Source organism: Petromyzon marinus, chromosome 43, assembly GCF_048934315.1.
Source record: "Petromyzon marinus isolate PM22_M1 ecotype Great Lakes invasive population chromosome 43, UKy_Petmar_22M1.pri1.0, whole genome shotgun sequence".
Classification (NCBI taxonomy): Eukaryota; Metazoa; Chordata; class Hyperoartia; order Petromyzontiformes; family Petromyzontidae; genus Petromyzon; species Petromyzon marinus.
Window position 1 is genome coordinate 3,668,492 of NC_133709.1, and position 21,965 is coordinate 3,690,456.

The 21,965-nt window shown below is 54.4% G+C and overlaps 1 protein-coding gene across 1 annotated transcript in view; it reads right to left on the reverse strand.

Annotated features, from left to right (window-relative positions):
• Positions 1 to 7,771: 7,771 nt before the first annotated feature.
• Positions 7,772 to 21,965, reverse strand: part of LOC116951515 (voltage-dependent calcium channel gamma-5 subunit-like) — a 31,312-nt gene continuing 17,118 nt past the window's right edge. The window contains exons 3-6 of the mRNA XM_032970200.2: positions 20,988 to 21,074; positions 16,471 to 16,611; positions 9,515 to 9,660; positions 7,772 to 8,824 (exon numbers count right to left, since the gene is read on the reverse strand). Of these exons, the coding sequence (XP_032826091.2) occupies positions 8,363 to 8,824; positions 9,515 to 9,660; positions 16,471 to 16,611; positions 20,988 to 21,074 (836 nt within the window). The 3' untranslated portion in view covers positions 7,772 to 8,362. The remainder of the gene's footprint in view (positions 8,825 to 9,514; positions 9,661 to 16,470; positions 16,612 to 20,987; positions 21,075 to 21,965) is intronic.

The following is a 21,965-nucleotide window of genomic DNA, read 5'->3' on the forward strand; positions in this document are numbered from 1 at the left end:
TCGTTGTTGTTGTTGTCGTTGTTGTTGTCGTTGTTGTTGTTGTTGCGAAATTCGCCTCGCGCGTTTTACAGCAGGGAATCGACTAAACAACACCGACCCGTCGCGATCCACCGGACGAACTGTATGATGCGACGTGCTGGGTTGATTCGACTCGTGTCGTGGGGTTGATGCGACTTGCGTGGTGGGGTTGGGTTGGTGCGACTTGTGTGGTGGGGTTGATGCGATTCGTGTGGTGGGGTTGATGCGACTCGTGTGGTGGGGTTGGGTTGATGCGACTCGTGTGGTGGAGTTGATGCGATTCGTGTGGTGGGGTTGATGCGATTCGTGTGGTGGGGGTTGGGTTGATGCGACTCGTGTGGTGGGGTTGGGTTGATGCGACTCGTGTCGTGGGGTTGGGTTGATGCGACTCGTGTGATGGGGTTGATGCGACTTGTGTGGTGGGGTGGGGTTGATGCGACTCGTGTGGTGGGGTGGGGTTGATGCGACTCGTGTCGTGGGGTTGGGTTGATGCGACTCGTGTGGTGGGGTTGATGCGAATCGTGTGGTGGGGTTGATGCGAATCGTGTGGTGGGGTTGATGCGACTCGTGTGGTGGGGTTGATGCGACTCCGTAATAGAGGTATTTTTGAGGTTAGCTCGCGTGAATATAGCTGTGTCGTTAAACCCGCCACCACCCGACGTGAACAATTCGTCAGATTGTGTCACGTAAACCACGACTCGCCAACTCGTTACTGGTGCAGCACAAAGGGTGCGTTGGATAGTAACAAAACCGCACTCCACCAATTGCAAATTCGAGTCATGTTCCGCCAGTAATTAGCACGAGCAGCATCGTCCGATTCTTCCACGCAACTTTTATTCGGAATAAACGGCACCGATTCGGATAAGAGAGTTCATGAATTAGAGAGTCCGTAATTGCACCCGCCCTAACCCCCCTCCCAGAGTGGTCGCTCCACCGTGTTACCTTAAGAGTGCCGCGTGCTAATAAGAATTATTATAGTATTGCCTTACATTAAAGAAAGATATTTACAATTTCATTAACAAGTACTATTACGGCAATTATACATCGTCATAGTAATCATCATCGTGAGTAATAACAGCGGATTATAAGACGCTCCGGAAAGTAAGATGCCCCCTCCCCCCGCCCCCCCCCCCCCGTAATAAAATTACTGGGCAAAGATGATCTCACACACGCGCACGCACGCACACTCACACACACGCACACACGCGTGGTCACACGCACAGGTTCATGCACACACGCGCGCACACGCACACGTGCGCACGCGCGCGCACACGTACACAAGTGCGCACACGTGCACACATGTGCACACACGTGCACACGTACACACGCACACGTGGTCACACACATACACACGTACACACACACGTGCACACACACGTGCACACAGACGTACACGCGCACACACGTGCGCACACATACTCACACGTGCACACACGTACACACACACACGTACACACACACACGTACCGGATTAGAAGACGCACTAGCCAACATTTTCTTGAAAAACACAGGAGCAGGGACAGTGCGTCTTATAATCCGGAGACGTACGGCAATAAGAAAACGGCAGTGATTAAAAGCGAATATTAACGAGTTAAAAAGTATTGATTAAACGTGAGCTAAAGTGTTCGGCGTTGTTAATTATGAATGATTATATTTAATTAAGACGACAAAACAAGCATAGGAACCGACCCAAAGTACACGCACGCGTGCACGTGTACGGCTCTGGTTTTTATAGCTAACGAGAGAGAGAGACTCGGGTGAGTGGAGTCGTAATAAATAATCGATTCGTTAGCCTCGCGATTTGTGAGCCAGAAAAAAATGGATCAATCCGATGAGCTATGAAACTCTCTGTTTACAGGTGTCCAGTATTAAACGAGGATCTCCTGTCGACAGCCCCTGGCCGAGCCGGTTCTGGGAGTTCCACCATAGGACACAACCGCTGTTGACTTCCCCACTAAAGTGGTACTCTCCTTTTATCGACCAAAACGGATGATGGGATGAGGTTTGTGTTGTGAGTTATGCTTCTGCAGCACTGCCAACACGACAGCAACAGCAGCAGCACCATCGCCAACTAAATCCGTTCTATTACCTTCTCGTTCATAAAATAACAGCAGCAACAACTTCAGACTGGCGAACGACACAGCTTTTAGACACGCAGCCTGTCGGCGTAGTAGCCCAGCTAGCCAAGCCAAGCTAGCCAAGCTACAAGCGAAGAGCCGATTGCATTTCCAGAGCTGTGTCGACCTCCCGAGGCCTTGCCCCACTGCGGCGCTTAATCTCGGCCGGAACGGTTCGGAATTCTGTTCCGGGAACGATTTCGGCATCCCGACCACATTCACCTCTTCGCCTAATTGTTTTGGTCCTTGACCTGTTGTTCATACGGCACTTACAGGAGCATAGGGTACAATAATATACTGATTATTACGGATAGGTGTTACCGTGTACTCTAGTGGTAGTGCCTTACGCCACCGATAATACCGACTCCAAGCCAGCCGCTTCTAACAAGCGGCCTTCTGGGGGAAAAAAAAGATCAAGAAATATCAAGCCCTGGTTGGTTACACGAAGTATTAAGCCTATGTGTCGGTTACACATTAAATATTCCGTGTGTGTGTGTGTATATATGAAGCTGTACTAAATACAAAGCTCCTATTAACATCATCATCATTAAAAGTATTCGTCTAAACCGTAATCAGCGCAAGGACAGCAACTTTTTTTTTCGAGATTTAAATTAAGTGGCAGACCGCAGTTGGACGTGCCGACCTTTGACCCCGAGTGGGGACCCGAGTGGGGGGACCCGAGAGGGCTCATGCGAGGCAGTGCGGGGAAAGCCGTGGCCGGGCAGAACCGTGGCAGCGCGTCCCAAGCGCTTCTTCTTTCATTGCTGCTCTGTTTGCATTGTTTCGCATACCCGCGGCGAATGAAAAAGGGGATCTCTCCCCCCCCCCCTCCCCGCCCGAGCCCTTTGGCTTTAGTCGAGACATCGAAATCCGATAGCTCCACCGGCCATTGGTGCAAGCAGACGAGCCTGGCCCTGCTGCTGCTGATGAGACACTGAATGTCGAAACCCGCTCCGGAGTTGGGTTTATTCTTGCATTTAACCAAAGCTGCTGGGGGGGGGGGGGGAGGGGGGCACGCAAAATCACTTGAGGGAGAGGCCGTGCGGCCGACGGGATGGGTACAAAAAAGCTTTTGGATCATGGATTTTTTTCTTTTTTGTGTTTTTACAGACGTGGGAAGATGCCGAAATGCCGGCTTGCGTTTGTCATTATTTCGATGTTGTCGTCGAGGGTCGCCAATGATGACCCGCGGGGTCCATAGAAACCCCGCGGCTTGGAAGGGATTCGTGGTCAGGACCGGGCACGGAAGGTGGATGGCGAGAAATGGCTAACACAACCCCGGAAGGTCAACACACGGACACTGCAGCCTCACGCACATATTCACTGTCACACGCTCAGCACTTGCACAACAACAGCCACCGTTCGACACTAAGTCGGGGTGACATCACCCACGGCGCTTGTTCCAGGCTGGGTGCACTTTGAGGCTACGTGAAATGTCGAAGGCTCGCTGACATGGTCACGAGACAGACACAGGTGCCATGGGTTCACTGAAATGACTGATAGATTTACACTACCAGTGCTCCCCACTGCGTTTAAGCTGCCCGGCGCTCCGCTCGTTGTTGTGAGCGTCGCTCCTCTGCCCTCCGCTGTTGCTGGGGAGCGACTGCCTCCTACCGCTCAGCAGCGGCGTCCTTCGCGAACCTCTTCCACAGAGGCCGATCTTGACACCGCTGGTAATAGTCATCGGGAAATCAACACAGCTCCACATCCTCCTGTTCCACATCAGCTCCAACACTTCTCTCACCCGTGCCGCGCCCGTTTAACCTCCACTATCCGGCCAAACAGCTGCTTGGGCATGCGATGGCTGGGCATGCGGGCTACATGACCCAGCCAACGCAGCCTCGCCTAACACAGATACAATCTCACACATAAACATACACCTATAGATTTACAAACACAGGCACGCACGTACAGTCTTACACACACGTGTTCAGGGTGTGTGGGTCAGGTATGTGGTGTGCGTGTGTGTGTGTATGAAGTGTGTCTGTCTATGTGTGCGCGCGCGCGGGCTGGTGATGGTGTACATACGTGTGTGTGTCTGTGTGTGTATTGTGTCTGATTGTGTCTGTGTGTCTGATTGTGTCTGTGTGTCTGTGTGTGTATGGGGAGCGGTGGTGTAGCGGTTATCGCGTTGCGCTACGAACCTGGCCACCCGGGTTCGATTCCCGCTCACGGCCAACACCCAGTGACGATTATCTGAACCGGTCCTGGGCCTCCCCTAGGTCGACTCAGCCTCAAATGAGTACCTGGTGCGATGTGTGAGCATCGCCAGTAGGGAGACAAAGGCGGCCGGGCGTGGTGTTGGCCACCCACCCCCTCGCGTGCCGTGCCGGCCTTCATAGGTGCTCGCTAACAGCACTTGCCCCAACAGTCTGTTACAGGCGACACGGGGGGAGTCTTTGTGCGTGTGTGGTAGTCTAGTCGCTGCGCTACGAACCCGGCGACCCGAGTTCGATTCCTGCTCACGGCCACCAACAACACCGGTTGACGATCGTCCGAACCGGTTGGTAGGGTTCGCCCCTGATTCGTGCCGCTGTTGGGGTGATCACCCAGCCCCAAAGTGACTCCGCCACTCCGCCACTACGCCGACTGCCTCGCCCGGTCGACGTTTACCGATCTCGCGTGACGCAAACCCGAAACGCCTTGGCGTCAGTGCTATCCCAATTTAGCAAAGTTCGATCGATTATTCGGCAACGAGTTGCAGCTGCATCGCCCCCTTTGGCGCAACGAGTTGCAGCAACATTGCCCCCTGCAGGCTGCCTCTGCGCAACACACCCGAACAAGCCTACCTGTGTCACAATAGCAACTAAAACTAAACTATTTTATTGGTGGTGATGGTGATGATGATGAGGGTCGTGATGGTGGTGATGTTGATGATGACGACGGTGGTGATGGTGATGATGATCCTTGCCAATAATGAAGAATGGGGTTGGCATGCAAGCAATGAATAGAACGCGCCCGATATAAATTACGTAGCTCTTCATCAGACGCAAACCTGGCCACAAGCGATAGCTCAACGAAGTGGCTGATCTCAAATCGCGTGGAAATTTACAGCGGACAAATATTCCCCCCAAAAAAATGTGTCCACGTGCCCAGGCGTCAAGGGTTCGGGGATCGAAGCCACGGCTTCCTCCCGTATATCAAGTCGCGGGAGATAACATCTCCTTGCCACCGTGCCGCCCCCGCTATTACTGCGCTGTGACAGTGACGGCTCGAACACCAAATGTACTCGATTGCTACCGCAATTATTACAATTATTATTTCGGATGCGAAGAAGGAACGGCGGTTTTAGAGAAGTCGGCGCAGCCGTGGAGAGGCGAGTAGGGGTGGTGATAAGAGCGCGTGGGTGTGTACGCAGGAGATGGGACGGCGGTGTAAGTTGTCCGTCTGGTGCTCGCCGAACTGCGTTCCAATGGTCGCCCCACGCGATGTCAGGTCTCACCCAACACACTCTCGCACAGAATGCTCGCTACGAATGCACCACGGTCACCTCGCTGATCTCGTCCAAGGAGCGCAAACCATCACGCGGAATCCCCGTCACACTCGCACGCGGCTTTTGGCTGCTCGCCGTTCGAACAAAGGCGGCGGTCACCGCATCGCGCGCTTGCAGATGCGCTTCCGCGGCCGTCTGGAAAGCTCTTCCTGCCGACATTAGATTTAAATCTCATTTCTTTCGAACTGCTCTTTTGTGTGCGTTTAGATTGTTGTCCCACCCCCCGCGCACCTCTTTATAAGCACGGTTGGCTACGTGCGGTGTGAAAGAAGTTCAGCATGCATACATGCTACATTACGGTACAGACAGTTGATAGACTCTGCAACGACGAGAGGGCTTCTGTGAGAGCGTTGGTGTCGGTTTGGTTTTCCTTCAGTGAAGGAGCGCAGACGACAGTTGGTGGACAAAACCAGTCAATGGAATGTGTTCCATGGCCACTTTCTGCACAACTGTGGATTGGTTTTAATGTATATTATGAGTCTCTGTGTGTCTATGTGTATCTCTATGGGTCTGTATGGGTTTACTATATGGTCCATAGTTTGGGTTGAATGGCCACAATCGCACTACTGTATCTCTATGGGTCCCGACGATGTGTCTCTATGTATCTCTATGGGTCTCTGTGCATCTCTAGGAGTATCTGTGGGTTGACAATATGGGTCCATGGTGGTGTGGGTTGTGCTTAGCCCACGAAACCACTCAGCCCGGTGCAAACTTTTCCGAGGACCACACTCATCACACCCCTCCCCCCCCCCCCCCCGTGATGAAACACATTCAACTTATCTCCCTAAATATCAGCAAATATTAAAATTATTCGTATTACCGGAACAGAGAAACTGTTTAGATATTGTTACGCAGCTAAAAGGTGTTTTATTATGGGCGGTGGTGGTTGGCATTTAGATGTTAAAGTTTAGCGCAGTTTAATCCGGGTAGTTTAACTAACTTTTTTCATGATTAAATATCATTAAGTAAAAATGTGAACTAATAATACCGTCAAACTAAAGGTTTAATAAGCGCCCCGCGGCAGCACCACCTGGGAGGGAAGTCGCGGAAACACAGCGGGTTTGTGGCCACCACCACCAGCACCACCACCACCAGCACCACCTTCACCACCAGCACCACCACCAGCACCACCACCTTCACCACCACCACCACCACCACAACCACCCACCACCAGCACCACCTTCACCACCAGCACCACCACCACCAGCACCACCACCACCACCAGCACCACCACCACCACCAGCACCACTTTCACCACCACCACCAGCACCACCACCTTCACCACCACCACCACCACCACCACCCACCACTACCACCAGCACCACCTTCACCACCAGCACCACCACCACCAGCACCTCCACCACCACCACCCACCATCACCACCACCAGCACCACCACCACCACCACCCACCACCACCCACCAGCACCACCACCACCTCCACCACCACCACTACCACCAGCACCACCTCCACCACCTTCACCACCACCACCTTCACCACCACCACCTTCACCACCACCACCACCTCCACCACCACCACCCACCACCACCAGCACCACCACCACCTCCACCACCTCCACCACCTTCACCACCACCACCACCACCACCACCTTCACCACCACCACCTCCACCACCTTCACCACCACCACCTTCACCACCATCACCTCCACCACCGCCACCACCTCCACCACCACCAGCAGCAGCCACCCACCACCAGCACCACCACCAGCACCACCAGCACCACCAGCAGCAGCCACTCTGAGTAAGCACTGGCGTAGACCTACGGTCCACCTCGCGACAGAGAGAGAGGCACGAGAGAGGGAAGGGAGAGAAGAGAGAGAAGAGGGAGAGCGAGAGATGCACACGCAGCAGATTCGGACCGCAGTCTTTGGGGTGACGACGACGACAAACAACAACAACACAACAGGGACCGATCTCTGTAGCTTGGAGAGCACGCGAGGAAATGAACCACGGCGAGATGATGACACGATGGAGCTCGTGCCAACAAAGGATGGTGAAGGTGAACGGTTTGAGACGAGTTTGGAGGAATTATGACTCAGTTATGACTGCCCGTGGCAAGGGAAATGAACGCCACCCCCCCTTCACCCCCCCCCCCCTTCACCCCCCCCCCTGCACCCCCCCCAGGCCCCCCACCTTAGTAATTCCCCGTTTCCAGGTCCAGGGTCTCCGCATGCTGCACGGAGATTGCTGCCACTGGGGGAACCCCCCCTAGGCTAGACCATACAGTGGTGAATAAATAATCATGGCCCCCTACTGTGGTGTCGTGTGCGGTGGGGTGTAGTGTGGTGGGTGGATATTGGAGTGTGTGGTGTGGTGTGGGGTGTTGTCTGAGGTGGCATGTAGTCTGAGGTGGGGTGTAGTCTGAGGTGGGGTGTAGTGTGGTGGGTGGATAGTGGAGTGTGTGGTGTGGTGCGGGGTGTAGTCTGGGGTGGGGTGTAGTGTGGGGTGGGTGGATAGTGGAGTGTTGTGTGGTGTGGGGTGTAGTTTGGAGCAGGGGGATCGGCTAAGCAGTGACCAGGAGACGGCTCATATCTGGCCAGACATGCACGTGTGTATGTATACGTGTACACACGTGCGTGCCGTGTACACACGTACATGCCATGCACGTGTGTACACGTGCCCCTATACACACACACACGTGCATGCCGTGCTGCGTGTACGGCTGTATACGCCTGCCCCGCGTACACACGCACGCGTCCCCGTGTGCGTCCTCCTCTAGCAGGGCGACGAGGCGACGTCTCCCGCGCCGCCCCGTGCCATCATGGCCAGGTAGTTAACCCCGAGGCGCCCGGCCGAGGGGTCAGACAAGCGGCGGCCGGAGGCCCGGAACCCCTGGGCCGGCAGGGCGCTCCCCACGCGCCCTGGTGGCTCCCCGGCGGGTGAGTCGGGCTCTGGGGGCCCCCAGCTGGGCGGGGAGCCGCGGGAGCGACCCCAGGGCGAGGCCGAGCCCGCGGCGGTCGCGATGGTGCCCGGGACGACGCCGGCGGCGGTGGTGGCGAGGCCCTGGGGGGATGCGGGCGACGGGGGTCGCACGGCGTCGAGGGGGGTCTGCAGGAACTGAGCCGAGTAGTCGGAGCAGTTGCTGAGGCGCGTGCGGTAGAGGGACGCGTGCGGGCGGAACTCCTCCTCGGTGCGGTACCGCTTCATGAAGAGGTACACAGAGACCACGCCCGCGCCCTGCCGGGCGGACGTGCGTGTGTGTGTGCACGTGCGTGTGTACGTGTATGTGTACATGTGTGTGTGTGTATACGTGTGTGTGCACGTGCGTGTACGTGTATGTGTACGTGTGTGTACGTGTGTGTGTACGTGTGTGTGTGCGTGTGTATACGTGTGTGTGCGTGTATGTGTACGTGTGTGTACGTGTGTGTGTGCATGCGTGTACGTGCGAGTGTGTGTGCACGTGTGTGTGTACGTGTGTGTGTACGTGTGTGTGTACGTGTGTGTGTACGCGTGTTTGTGTGTGTACGTGTGTGTGTGTGCACGTGTTTGTGTGTGTACGTGTGTACGTGCGTATGGGGGGGGGAGCGGTAGCGTAGCGGTTAGCGCGCTGCGCTCAGAACCTGGCGACCCGAGTTCGTGCGCTCCCTCCCTCCTCCCTCCCCCTCTTCACCCCCTCCCCCAACCTCTTCATCTCCCTCCCCCCTTCTTCTCCCCCTACTCTTCATCGTCGTTCTCCCCAGCTGCCTTCCCCTCTCCCTCCTCCACGTCCCTCTTCTCTCTCCCCTCCTCCTCCTCCCCCATCTCTCTCCTCCCTCCTCCTCCCCTCCACCTCATCCCCCCCGACGCCCATCTCCCTCCTCCGTCAATCCTCCGCCTTCCCATCCCCTCCTCCTCATCCTCCTCATCCCGCGAGGGCCTTCCGCTCACCTCGGTGAGGAAGAATGAGAGCACGGCGAAGTGGAACGACCAGCCGTACGAGTAGGTGAATGAGGTGGAGTTCTCGCTCGAGCGGCTGGTCACCTCGTCGTTGACGCTCGAGATGTAGAGGACGAGGCCCACGACGAGCGCGAGCCCTAGCAGAAGCAGAAGCACGATCAGCAGCATCATCAACATCGTGATCAGAACTATCATCATCATCATCAGAACCATCATCATCATCAGAACCATCATCATTAGCACAATCAGCACCATCGTCATCAGCAGCACCATCATCATTAGCACCATCAGCAGCAGCACCATCATCATCAGCAGCACCATCATCATCAGCAGCAGCAGCTGTAAGATCATCAGCAGCAGCAGAAGCGCAGTCGTCATAATCAGTGGCAATAGTTTTTTCAAGTCGCAGCATTTGCACCAGCATCAGCAGTAGTAGCATCATCAGCAGCACCATCAGCATAGTAGTAGCGTCATCATGATCAGCAGTAGCATCAGCAGTAGTAGTATCATCAGCAGCACCTTCAGCATAATCAGCAGTAGTAGCATCATCATTATCAGCAGTAGCATCAGCAGTAGTAGCATCATCAGCTATTATCATCATTACCAGCAGTAGCATCAGCAGCAGTAGCATCATCAGCAGCACCATCAGCATTATCAGCAGTAGCATCAACAGTAGCATCATCAGCAGCACCGCCAGCATAATCAGCAGTAGCATCAGCAGTAGTAGCATCGTCAGCAGCACTATCAGCATAATCAGCAGTAGTAGCATCATCAGCAGCACCATAATCATTATCAGCAGTAGCATCAGCAGTAGTAGCATCATCAGCACCATCAGCATTATCAGCAGTAGCATCAACAGTAGCATCATTAAGCAGCACCGTCAGCATAATCAGCAGTAGCATCAGCAGTAGTAGCATCGTCAGCAGCACTATCAGCATAATCAGCAGTAGTAGCATCATCAGCAGCACCATAATCATTACCAGCAGTAGCATCAGCAGTAGTAGCATCATCAGCAGCACCATCAGCATAATCAGCAGTAGCATCAGCAGTCGTAGCATCATCAGCAGCACCATCAGCATAATCAGCAGTAGTAGCAGCAGTTCCATAATCAGTATCATCATCAGCATCATCAGCAGTAGCATCATCAGCAGCACCTCGGATTAGCACACTTGACTACGTACGGTGCGAAAGAAGTTCAACATACATGCATTATCAAGTGAGACACAGAGACAATTGATGGAGGAGGGGGGGGGGACCGATGATGTGTGCGTGCCTCCCCTAGGTCGACTCAGCCTAAAATGAGTACCTGGTGCGGTGTGTAAACATCGCCGCTAGGGATACAAAGACGGCCGTGCGTGGTGTTGGCCACCCACCCCCTTGTGTGTGTATGTGTGTGTTCAATACATTACAATCGTTATCAGCGTCATCACCACCACCACCTTTCACCATCATCGCCAAGTTCGTGACCCGATCAGGGTGACCCCGTCGCTAATTAACAACCAGCGACTGCGCTCTCCTCCCGTTAATGGACACTAATGACAAGTTGTTACCCGGCTAAGCGGCGGTGAGATGGGTGACAATCGACCGTGCGGGAAAAACTCTTCCACCTCTCATCTTTCTCTCTCGTCTGCCAAATCTCTGTAGTCCCCCCATCCTCTCTCTCTCTCTGTGTCCGTGCCACCACAGCTCTCTTTCCTCTCTCCCGTTGTGTATGCCGCCCTCTCTCTCTCTCAATCGGACTACTCTTTCCCCTCTCCCAACTCGCTGTCTCATCTCTCGCTCTCCCTGTCCTGTTCTGCCAAATATCTCTCTCTCTCTCCCATCTCCTCCCAACTCCGCCGCCCCCTCTCACTCCCTCATCTCCCCCCCCGTGCCCCCCTCACTCCCCTCATCTCCCCCCCCCCCCCACTCTCACTCCCTCATCTCCCCCTCTCTCACTCCCTCATCTCCCCCCCCCGTCCCCCCCTCACTCCCTCATCTCCCCCCCCTCACTCCCTCATCTCCCCCCCCCCCCTCTCACTCCATCATCTCCCCCCCCTCTCACTCCCTCATCTCCCCCCCCCCCCACTCTCACTCCCTCATCTCCCCCCCCCTCTCACTCCATCATCTCCCCCCCCTCTCACCCCTCATCATCTCCCCCCCCACTCTCACTCCCTCATCTCCCCCCCCCCTCTCACTCCCTCATCTCCCCCCCCCGTCCCCCCCTCACTCCCTCATCTCCCCCCCCTCTCACTCCATCATCTCCCCCCCCTCTCACTCCCTCATCTCCCCCCCCCACTCTCACTCCCTCATCTCCCCCCCCCCCGTCCCCCCTCACTCCCTCATCTCCCCCCCCTCACTCCCTCATCTCCCCCCCCCCACTCTCACTCCCTCATCTCCCCCCCTCTCACTCCATCATCTCCCCCCCCTCTCACTCCCTCATCTCCCCCCCCCCTCTCACTCCCTCATCTCACCCCCCCCCCCACTCTCACTCCCTCATCTCCCCCCCCTCACTCCCTCATCTCCCCCCCCCGTCCCCCCCTCACTCCCTCATCTCCCCCCCCCTCTCACTCCATCATCTCCCCCCCCTCTCACTCCCTCATCTCCCCCCCCCCACTCTCCCACCCCCCTCCTTCCTCATCTCAACCCACCTGCACCTCACCTCCCGCCCTCCCACCCCCCCCCTCTCCCCCCCCCCACTCCCTCCCTCATCTCCCCCCCCCCCCCCACTCCCTCCACATCTCCCCCCCCTCTCACTCCCTCATCTCCCCCCCCGTCCCCCCTCACTCCCTCATCTCCCCCCCCACTCTCACTCCCTCATCTCCCCCCCCCACACTCACTCCCTCATCTCCCCCCCCTCTCACTCCCTCATCTCCCCCCCCCCTCATCTCCCCCCCCCTCTCACTCCCTCATCTCCCCCCCCCCTCTCACTCCCTCATCTCCCCCCCCTCTCACTCCCTCATCTCCCCCCCCCACTCTCACTCCCTCATCTCCCCCCCCCTCTCACTCCCTCATCTCCCCCCCTCCCCCCCTCACTCCCTCATCTCCCCCCCCACTCTCACTCCCTCATCTCCCCCCCCCTCACTCCCTCATCTCCCCCCCCCCCCCACTCTCACTCCCTCATCTCCCCCCCCCTCTCACTCCCTCATCTCCCCCCCCCGTCCCCCCCTCACTCCCTCATCTCCCCCCCCACTCTCACTCCCTCATCTCCCCCCCCTCACTCCCTCATCTCCCCCCCCCCCCACTCTCACTCCCTCATCTCCCCCCCCTCTCACTCCCTCATCTCCCCCCCCCGTCCCCCCCCCTCACTCCCTCATCTCCCCCCCCCCTCACTCCCTCATCTCCCCCCCGTCCCCCCTCTCACTCCCTCATCTTCCCCCCCCCCTCACTCCCTCATCTCCCCCCCCTCTCACTCCCTCATCTCCCCCCCCCGTCCCCCCCCCTCACTCCCTCATCTCCCCCCCCCCTCACTCCCTCATCTCCCCCCCGTCCCCCCCCTCACTCCCTCATCTCCCCCCCCCCTCACTCCCTCATCTCCCCCCCGTCCCCCCCTCACTCCCTCATCTCCCCCCCCCCTCACTCCCTCATCTCCCCCCCGTCCCCCCTCTCACTCCCTCATCTTCCCCCCCCCCCCCCTCTCTCTCCGCCTCTCTGTCGCTCACTCTGGAATCGAATCGGTCGTTGGCGAATCGATTTCCGATGACCTTTCTGTGATGGCCTCCGAACATTGGGAGGGAAGAGGCGGCGGCGGCGGCGGGAACGGGAACGGGAACGCACTCCGGCCCCACTTGCATCCAGAATCAAGTTTCCCGGCTGCACTCGCTGCTCGCCAAACAAACAAAGGAGGCTAGGCACCTCTCTCTCTCTCTCTCCCACAGCTGCCCCGCGTGGCCTGTTCTAGAATCTACCCCCAAGGCAAAAGCTTTCTTTATAAATAAATAACAATAATAATGACGCCGCTGGCCATCTTTGGTTTCTTTCTGCAGCGTTGTGTTTGAAGGACGGCGTGGATCACAGCGTGGCTCTGAGAGCGCGCGCGCTTCCTCACGACGCCGTGAGCTGCGCCTGAGTGGGACGCCTCACAGCTGACAGGGACGGTGGTGATGATGATGATGATGACGGTGGTGATGATGACGGTGATGATGACGGTGGTGATGATGACGGTGGTGATGATGATGATGATGACGGTGGTGATGACGGTGGTGGTGATGACGGTGGTGATGATGACGGTGATGATGATGATGACGGTGGTGATGATGACGGTGGTGTTGATGATGATGATGACGACGGTGGTGAAGGTGATGATGACGGTGGTGATGATGACGACGGTGGTGATGATGACGACGGTGGTGATGATGGTGGTGACGGTGGTGATGTTGATGATGCAAATGGTGGTGAAGGTGATGATGACGGTGGTGATGGTGATGATGACGACGGTGGTGATGATGGTGGTGACGGTGGTGATGATGACGGTGGTGAAGGTGATGATGACGGTGGTGATGGTGATGATGACGACGACGGTGGTGATGATGGTGGTGATGATGACGGTGGTGATGATGATGATGACGACGGTGGTGATGGTGTTGATGACGACGGTGCTGATGTTGATGATGATAACGACGGTGATGATGATGGAGGTGACGGTGGTGGTGATGATGATGGCCAAGAATAGAAAACGGAGCAGCAGTCGAAGGAGCGTATGGAACGCGTCTTATATAAACTAAAACTAAACATAGTGTAATATTACAAGTCTAATATTGTATAATCTAAAGTATAGGGTAGTGTATAGTAACGCATTGTATAATTCAAAGGTGGAATTTGTCTATGGATATGATATTCTACCATGTAGTTTAGATTGGAAGGTATAATATTGTATTGTATAGTAGTCCAGTTTATGGCATAGTTTTCTTATTTTTTACCAAGTCCCTCCGTTCCGAAGTTTGTCCCTCATATTAACATGCTAATTCATATGTTAATTCCTCCCACACAGCTTAAAAGACGCTGTCCATGCTTGGCAGTGTTCACTCAAGCGCTGTCTTCTGGACAGTCCTGTTTCTTCACCTGAAGAAGGCTACTTTTGTTGTGGCCGAAACGTCGTGAGAATTTTTATTTTATTACGTTTTATTTTTATCATTTTATTTCCATTCTACGTGACTTTACCGAAATAACCAAAAAGATGAATCCCTGCAGTCACGAAAGCTTTAAATCAAATAATAAAACTAAACTATTTGTTTATTTTACCAGGTAAGGCCTACTGAGCTGTATGGCTCTTTTTCCACAGCGACCTGGTCACAAATGACAGCACAACGAGGTGGTTTATCGTCACGTGGACATTTAAAGCAGCCAAATACTCTAAACGCGTGGATGTTGATTCTAAATGTGGAGGGCAAAAAACGGAGGACCCGGAGAAAAATCTATGCGGCCACGGAGAGAGAGACACGCAAACTCCAAATATACAGCATTAGGCGTCAGGGTCGGGGTCGAACCCACGACCTCCTGTATACCAGGCGAAGGAGTTAACATCTCCTAGCCACGGCGCCGTCCCATGGGGATATGAAACCGAGGAGATGGAGCGATGAAAATTAATTCATCGTTGGTGCTAGGCGGATTGTGACATCATCCAGCAGTTGATTGACCATGGCTGATGATGGCTCTGTGTACAGCAAGATACCAAAGACAAAGAGCCCCCGTATAGCCAGAACAGACTGTAGGGGCAAGTGCTGTTTGCGAGCACCTATGAAGGCCGGAACGGCACTCGAGGGGGTGGGTGGCCAGCACCACTCCCTTTGTCTCCCTAGTGGCGAAGATTTACTACACACCACACCAAGTACTCATTTAAGGCTGAGTCAACCTAGGGGAGGCCCAGGACCGGTTCAGATAACCGTCACTGAGTGTTGGCCGTGAGCGGGAATCGAACCCGGGTCGCCGGGTTCGTAGCGCTAACCGCTACACCACCGTTCCACACTACAGCAAGATCACACACACGCACACACAGGCACACGCACACACACGCACAAACACGCAGGGACGCACACACGGACACACACGCTCACTGATCGGTTGCTCGCGACCACCCCCTAGCCCCTTTCCACCTATCTCCCCTACCCCAACACTGCCCCTGCATAAAAAAAGTCCCCATTGGTCTCCCCCATCCCCCCTTCCCCCCACTTCCCCACCCCACCTCTACCCCCACCCCACGTTACCCAATTAGGTTTTTTTTCCAAACCACCTCCACCCACCCCACCCCATCAACTCTCAACCGGAGCTAATTAGAGAGAGAGACTGGGAATAGAGAGATGATGATGAGGGTGTGATGTCGTGGAGATGACGAGGTGATGTTGAGGTGATGTTGATGGGCGTGTGATGATGAGGATGATGATGGGGGTGTGATGTCGTGGAGATCACGAGGTGATGTTGAGATGATGATGATGGGCGTGTGATGTCGTGGAGATCACGAGGTGATGTTGAGATGATGATGATGGGCGTGTGATGTCGTGGAGATCACGAGGTGATGTTGGGATGATGATGAGGGTGTGATGATGATGATGATGAGGGTGTGATGTCGTGGAGATGACGAGGTGATGTTGAGGTGATGTTGATGGGCGTGTGATGATGAGGATGATGATGGGGGTGTGATGTCGTGGAGATCACGAGGTGATGTTGAGATGATGATGATGATGGGCGTGTGATGTCGTGGAGATCACGAGGTGATGTTGAGATGATGATGATGGGCGTGTGATGTCGTGGAGATCACGAGGTGATGTTGAGATGATGATGATGGGCGTGTGATGTCGTGGAGATCACGAGGTGATGTTGGGATGATGATGAGGGTGTGATGATGATGATGAGGGTGTGATGTCGTGGAGATCACGAGGTGATGTTGAGGTGATGATGGACGTGTGATGTCGTGGAGATGACGAGGTGGTGACGAGGTGGTGACGAGGTGGTGACGAGGTGGGCTCTCTCACCGGCTAGGATGAAGAAGATGCCCGAGACGAAGGCGAGTGCGGTCCGCTGGGGCCGCACGTGGCCCAAGTTGTTGATGACGAAGCCGAGGAGCATGAGGAGCAGCGCAGCGAGGGGGAACGGCGTGGCGGAGCGCATCAACCCTGCCGCACACACGCAGAGAGACACACACACAGACACACACACGGATAAACACACAGAGACACACACATGGATAGACACAGAGACACACACGGAGAGACACACACACACAGACACACACACGGCGTGGCGGAGCGCATCAACCCTGCCGCGCACACGCAGAGAGACACACACAGACACACACACAGACACACACACGGATAGACACACGCAGATAGACACACACACGGCGTGGCGGAGCGCATCAACCCTGCCGCACACACGCAGAGAGACACACACGGATAGACACAGACACACACACGGATAGACACAGAGACACACACAGATAGACACACACACGGCGTGGCAGAGCGCATCAACCCTGCCGCACACACGCAGAGAGACACACAGACACACACACAGACACACACACACGGATAGACACAGAGACACACACACAGATAGACACACACACGGCGTGGCGGAGCGCATCAACCCTGCCGCACACACGCAGAGAGACACACACAGACACACACACACGGATAGACACAGAGACACACACGGAGAGACACACACAGAGAGACACACACAGACACACAGATAGACACACAGAAACACACACACGGATAGACACAGAGACACACACGGAGACACACACAGATAGACACACACATGGAAACACACACAGATAGACACAGACACAGAGACACACACGGAGACAAACACACAGATAGACGCACACATAGACACACCCAGATAGACACAGACACAGAGACACACACAGATAGACGCACACATAGACACACCCAGATAGACACAGACACAGAGACACACACGGAGACACACACAGATAGACGCACACATAGAAACACAGACAGATAGACACAGACACAGAGACACACACGGAGACACACACACAGATAGACACACACATAGACACACAGATAGACACAGACACAGAGACACACACGGAGACACATACAGATAGACACAGACACAGAGACACACACGGAGACACACACAGATAGACGCACACAGAGACTCACACACAGAGACACACACAGAGACACACCCAGAGACACACACAGAGACTCACACACAGAGACACACAGATAGACACACACACAGATAGACACACACAGAGACTCACACACAGAGACACACAGATAGACACACACAGAGACTCACACACAGAGACTCACACACAGAGACACACAGATAGACACACACACAGATAGACACACACATGGACACACACAGAGACACACACAGAGACTCACACACAGAGACACACAGACATAGACACACACACAGATAGACACACACAGAGACTCACACACAGAGACACACACAGAGACACACACAGAGACACACAGATAGACACACACACAGATAGACACACACATAGATAGACCCACACAGAGACTCACACACAGAGACTCACATACAGAGACACACAGATAGACACACACACAGATAGACACACACGTGGACACACACAGAGACACACACAGAGACTCACACACAGAGACACACAGACATAGAGACGCACACAGAGACACACACAAAGACACACACAGAGACACACAGAGACTCACACACAGAGACACACAGATAGACACACACACAGATAGACACACACAGAGACTCACACACAGAGACTCACACACAGAGACTCACACACAGAGACACACAGATAGACACACACACAGATAGACACACACAGAGACTCACACACAGAGACACACACAGAGACACACACAGAGACACACAGATATACACACACACAGATAGACACACACATAGATAGACACACACAGAGACTCATACACAGAGACTCACATACAGAGACACACAGATAGACACACACACAGATAGACACACACGTGGACACACACAGAGACACACAGAGACTCACACACAGAGACACACAGACATAGACACACACACAGATAGACGCACACAGAGACACACACAGAGACACACACAGAGACACACACAGAGACACACACAGAGACTCACACACAGAGACACACAGATAGACACACACACAGATAGACACACACAGAGACGCACACACAGAGACACACACAGAGACACACAGATAGACACACACACAGATAGACACACACATGGACACAGAGACACACACAGAGACTCACACACAGAGACACACAGACATAGACACACAAACAGATAGACACACACAGAGACTCACACAGAGACACACAGAGACACACAGAGAGACACACAGAGAGACTCACACACAGAGACACACACGGAGAGACAGATACACACACAAAGAGACACACACACACGGAGACACACACACACACAGACACACACAGACACACACAGAGAGACACACACGGAGAGACAGATATACACACGGAGAGACACACACAGAGAGACACACACAGAGAGACACACACAGAGACACACACAGAGTCAGACACACAGAGACAGACACATAGACACATAGAGACAGACACATAGACACACAGAGACAGACACATAGACACACAGAGACAGATACATTGACACACAGAGACAGACACATAGACACACAGAGACAGACACATAGACACACAGATACAGACACATAGACACACAGAGACAGACACATAGACACACAGAGACAGACACATAGACACACAGAGACACACACAGAGAGACACACAGAGAGACACACAGAGCGACACACACAGACACACACAGAGACACACACAGACACACACACGGAGAGACACACACGGAGAGATACACACAGACACACACAGAGACACACACAGAGAGACATCCACGGAGAGACACACACAGAGAGACACACACACAGACAGACACACAGAGACAGACACACAGAGACAAACACATAGACACACAGAGACAGACACATAGACACACAGAGACAGACACATGGACACACAGTGACACACACAGACACACACACGGAGAGACACACACGGAGAGACAGACAGAGAGACACACACAGACACACACAGAGACACACACAGAGACACACACAGACACACACACGGAGAGACACACACAGACACACACAGAGACACACACAGAGAGACACACACGGAGAGACACACACGGAGAGACACACAGACACACAGAGACAGATACATAGACACACAGAGACACACACAGAGGGACACACACGGAGAGACAGATACACATACAGAGAGACACACACAGAGACACACACAGAGACACACACGGAGAGACACACAGAGACAGACACACAGAGACAGACACACAGAGACAGACGCACATAGACACACAGAGACAGACACACATAGACACAGAGACAGACACATAGACACACAGAGACACACACGGAGAGACAGATACACACACGGAGAGACACACACAGAGACACACACAGAGACACACAGAGACACACGGAGAGACACACACGGAGAGACAGACACATAGAGACAGACACACAGAGACATAGACACAGAGACACACACAGAGAGACACACACGGAGAGACAGATACACACACGGAGAGACACACACACAGAGACACACACAGACACACACAGAGACACACACAGATACACACACGGAGAGACACACACGGAGAGACAGACACATAGAGACAGACACACAGAGACAGAGACACAGAGACACACAGAGACAGACACACAGAGACACACAGAGACAGACACACAGAGACACACAAAGACAGACACATAGACACACAGAGACAGACACACAGAGACACACAGAGACAGACACATAGACACACAGAGACAGACACACAGAGACACACAGAGACAGACACACAGAGACAGACACACAGAGACACACAGAGACAGACACACAGAGACAGACACACAGAGACACACAGAGACAGACACACAGAGACACACACGGAGAGACAGACACACAGAGACAGACACACAGAGACAGACACATAGACACACAAAGACAGACACACAGAGACAGACACATAGAGACACACAGAGACAGACACACAGAGACAGACACACAGAGACAGACACACAGAGACACACACAGACACACACACGGAGAGACACACACGGAGAGACAGACACACAGAGACAGACACACAGAGACAGACACACATAGACACACAGAGACAGACACATAGACACAGAGACAGACACACAGAGACACACAGAGACAGACACACACAGACACACACACGGAGAGACACACACGGAGAGACAGACACACAGAGACAGACACACATAGACAGACACACATAGACACACAGAGACAGACACACACATAGACACACAGAGACAGACAAAGACAAGCGCAGGGTGGCAACGGCTTGGCGGAGCCCTCTTGCCCCATCGGCCTGCGAGGGCTACACGGGGCGGGCTTTGTCTTTGCGTGCTGCGTGATGAGCGGCTCACGTAGCACGTTGGCTGTGGAGTCGGACGCGATGTGCGAGCCGCTCGCCGTGAAGTACTGCACGTTGCTGCACGAGCCCAGATCCTCTTCTGCAGGGACACGCGCCCCGCACACGGTCGTAGGGTCAAGGCAAGGGTTCGTGGTAGGGTCATAGGGTCGGGGTCAATGTTAGGGTCATCGTTGGGTTTCAGGGTTAGTGGTTGAGTCATAGGGTCGGGGGTAATGTTAGGGTCATCGTTAGGGCCAGGGTGTTAGGGTCATAGGGTCGGGGTTAATGTTAGGGTCATCGTTAGGTTTCAGGGTGTTAGGGTCATAGGGTCGGGGTTAATGTAAGGGTCATCGTTAGGTTTCAGGGTTAGTGTTAGGGTCATAGGGTCGGGGTTAATGTTAGGGTCATCGTTATGGCCAGGGGTGAGTGTTCGGGTCATCAGGGTCAGGTTTAATGTTCAGGTCATCGTTAGGGTTAGGGTCAAGGTTAACGTTAGGATCATAGGGCGAGGATTAGTGTTATGATCATGGTTAGGGTGATAATTCGGCTCTGAGTTCCACTGCCTCTCTCTCTCTCTCTCCCCCCCTCTCCGCCGCCTCTGTGCCCCGCGAGTTGCTCATGACGCCGCTGTTGCACGCGACTAGGAGGCGACAATTGGACGCCGTGCGACCTCGCGCACGCAAATTTCCCTTCCGCCCCTTCGGCGAGACCCGCCAGGAGACTTCGGCGAGACCCGCCAGGGACACGCGTCAAAGTCTCCGCCACTTCGGCGAGACCCGCCAGGGGACTTCGACACGGGTCAAAGTCTCCGCAACTTCGGCGCGTGAGAGCCAGCGTTGACCGCGAGGTTCGTCGTGACTATCGAAGCGGACGACCAAATTGCTGCTGCGAATGAGTCATGAGGATCGGTTAAACTATCCCGGCTGAACACGCGGCTGTCATTATTACAACTGCCCCCATCCCCCCCCCCCCTAACACTGCCCCCCCCCCC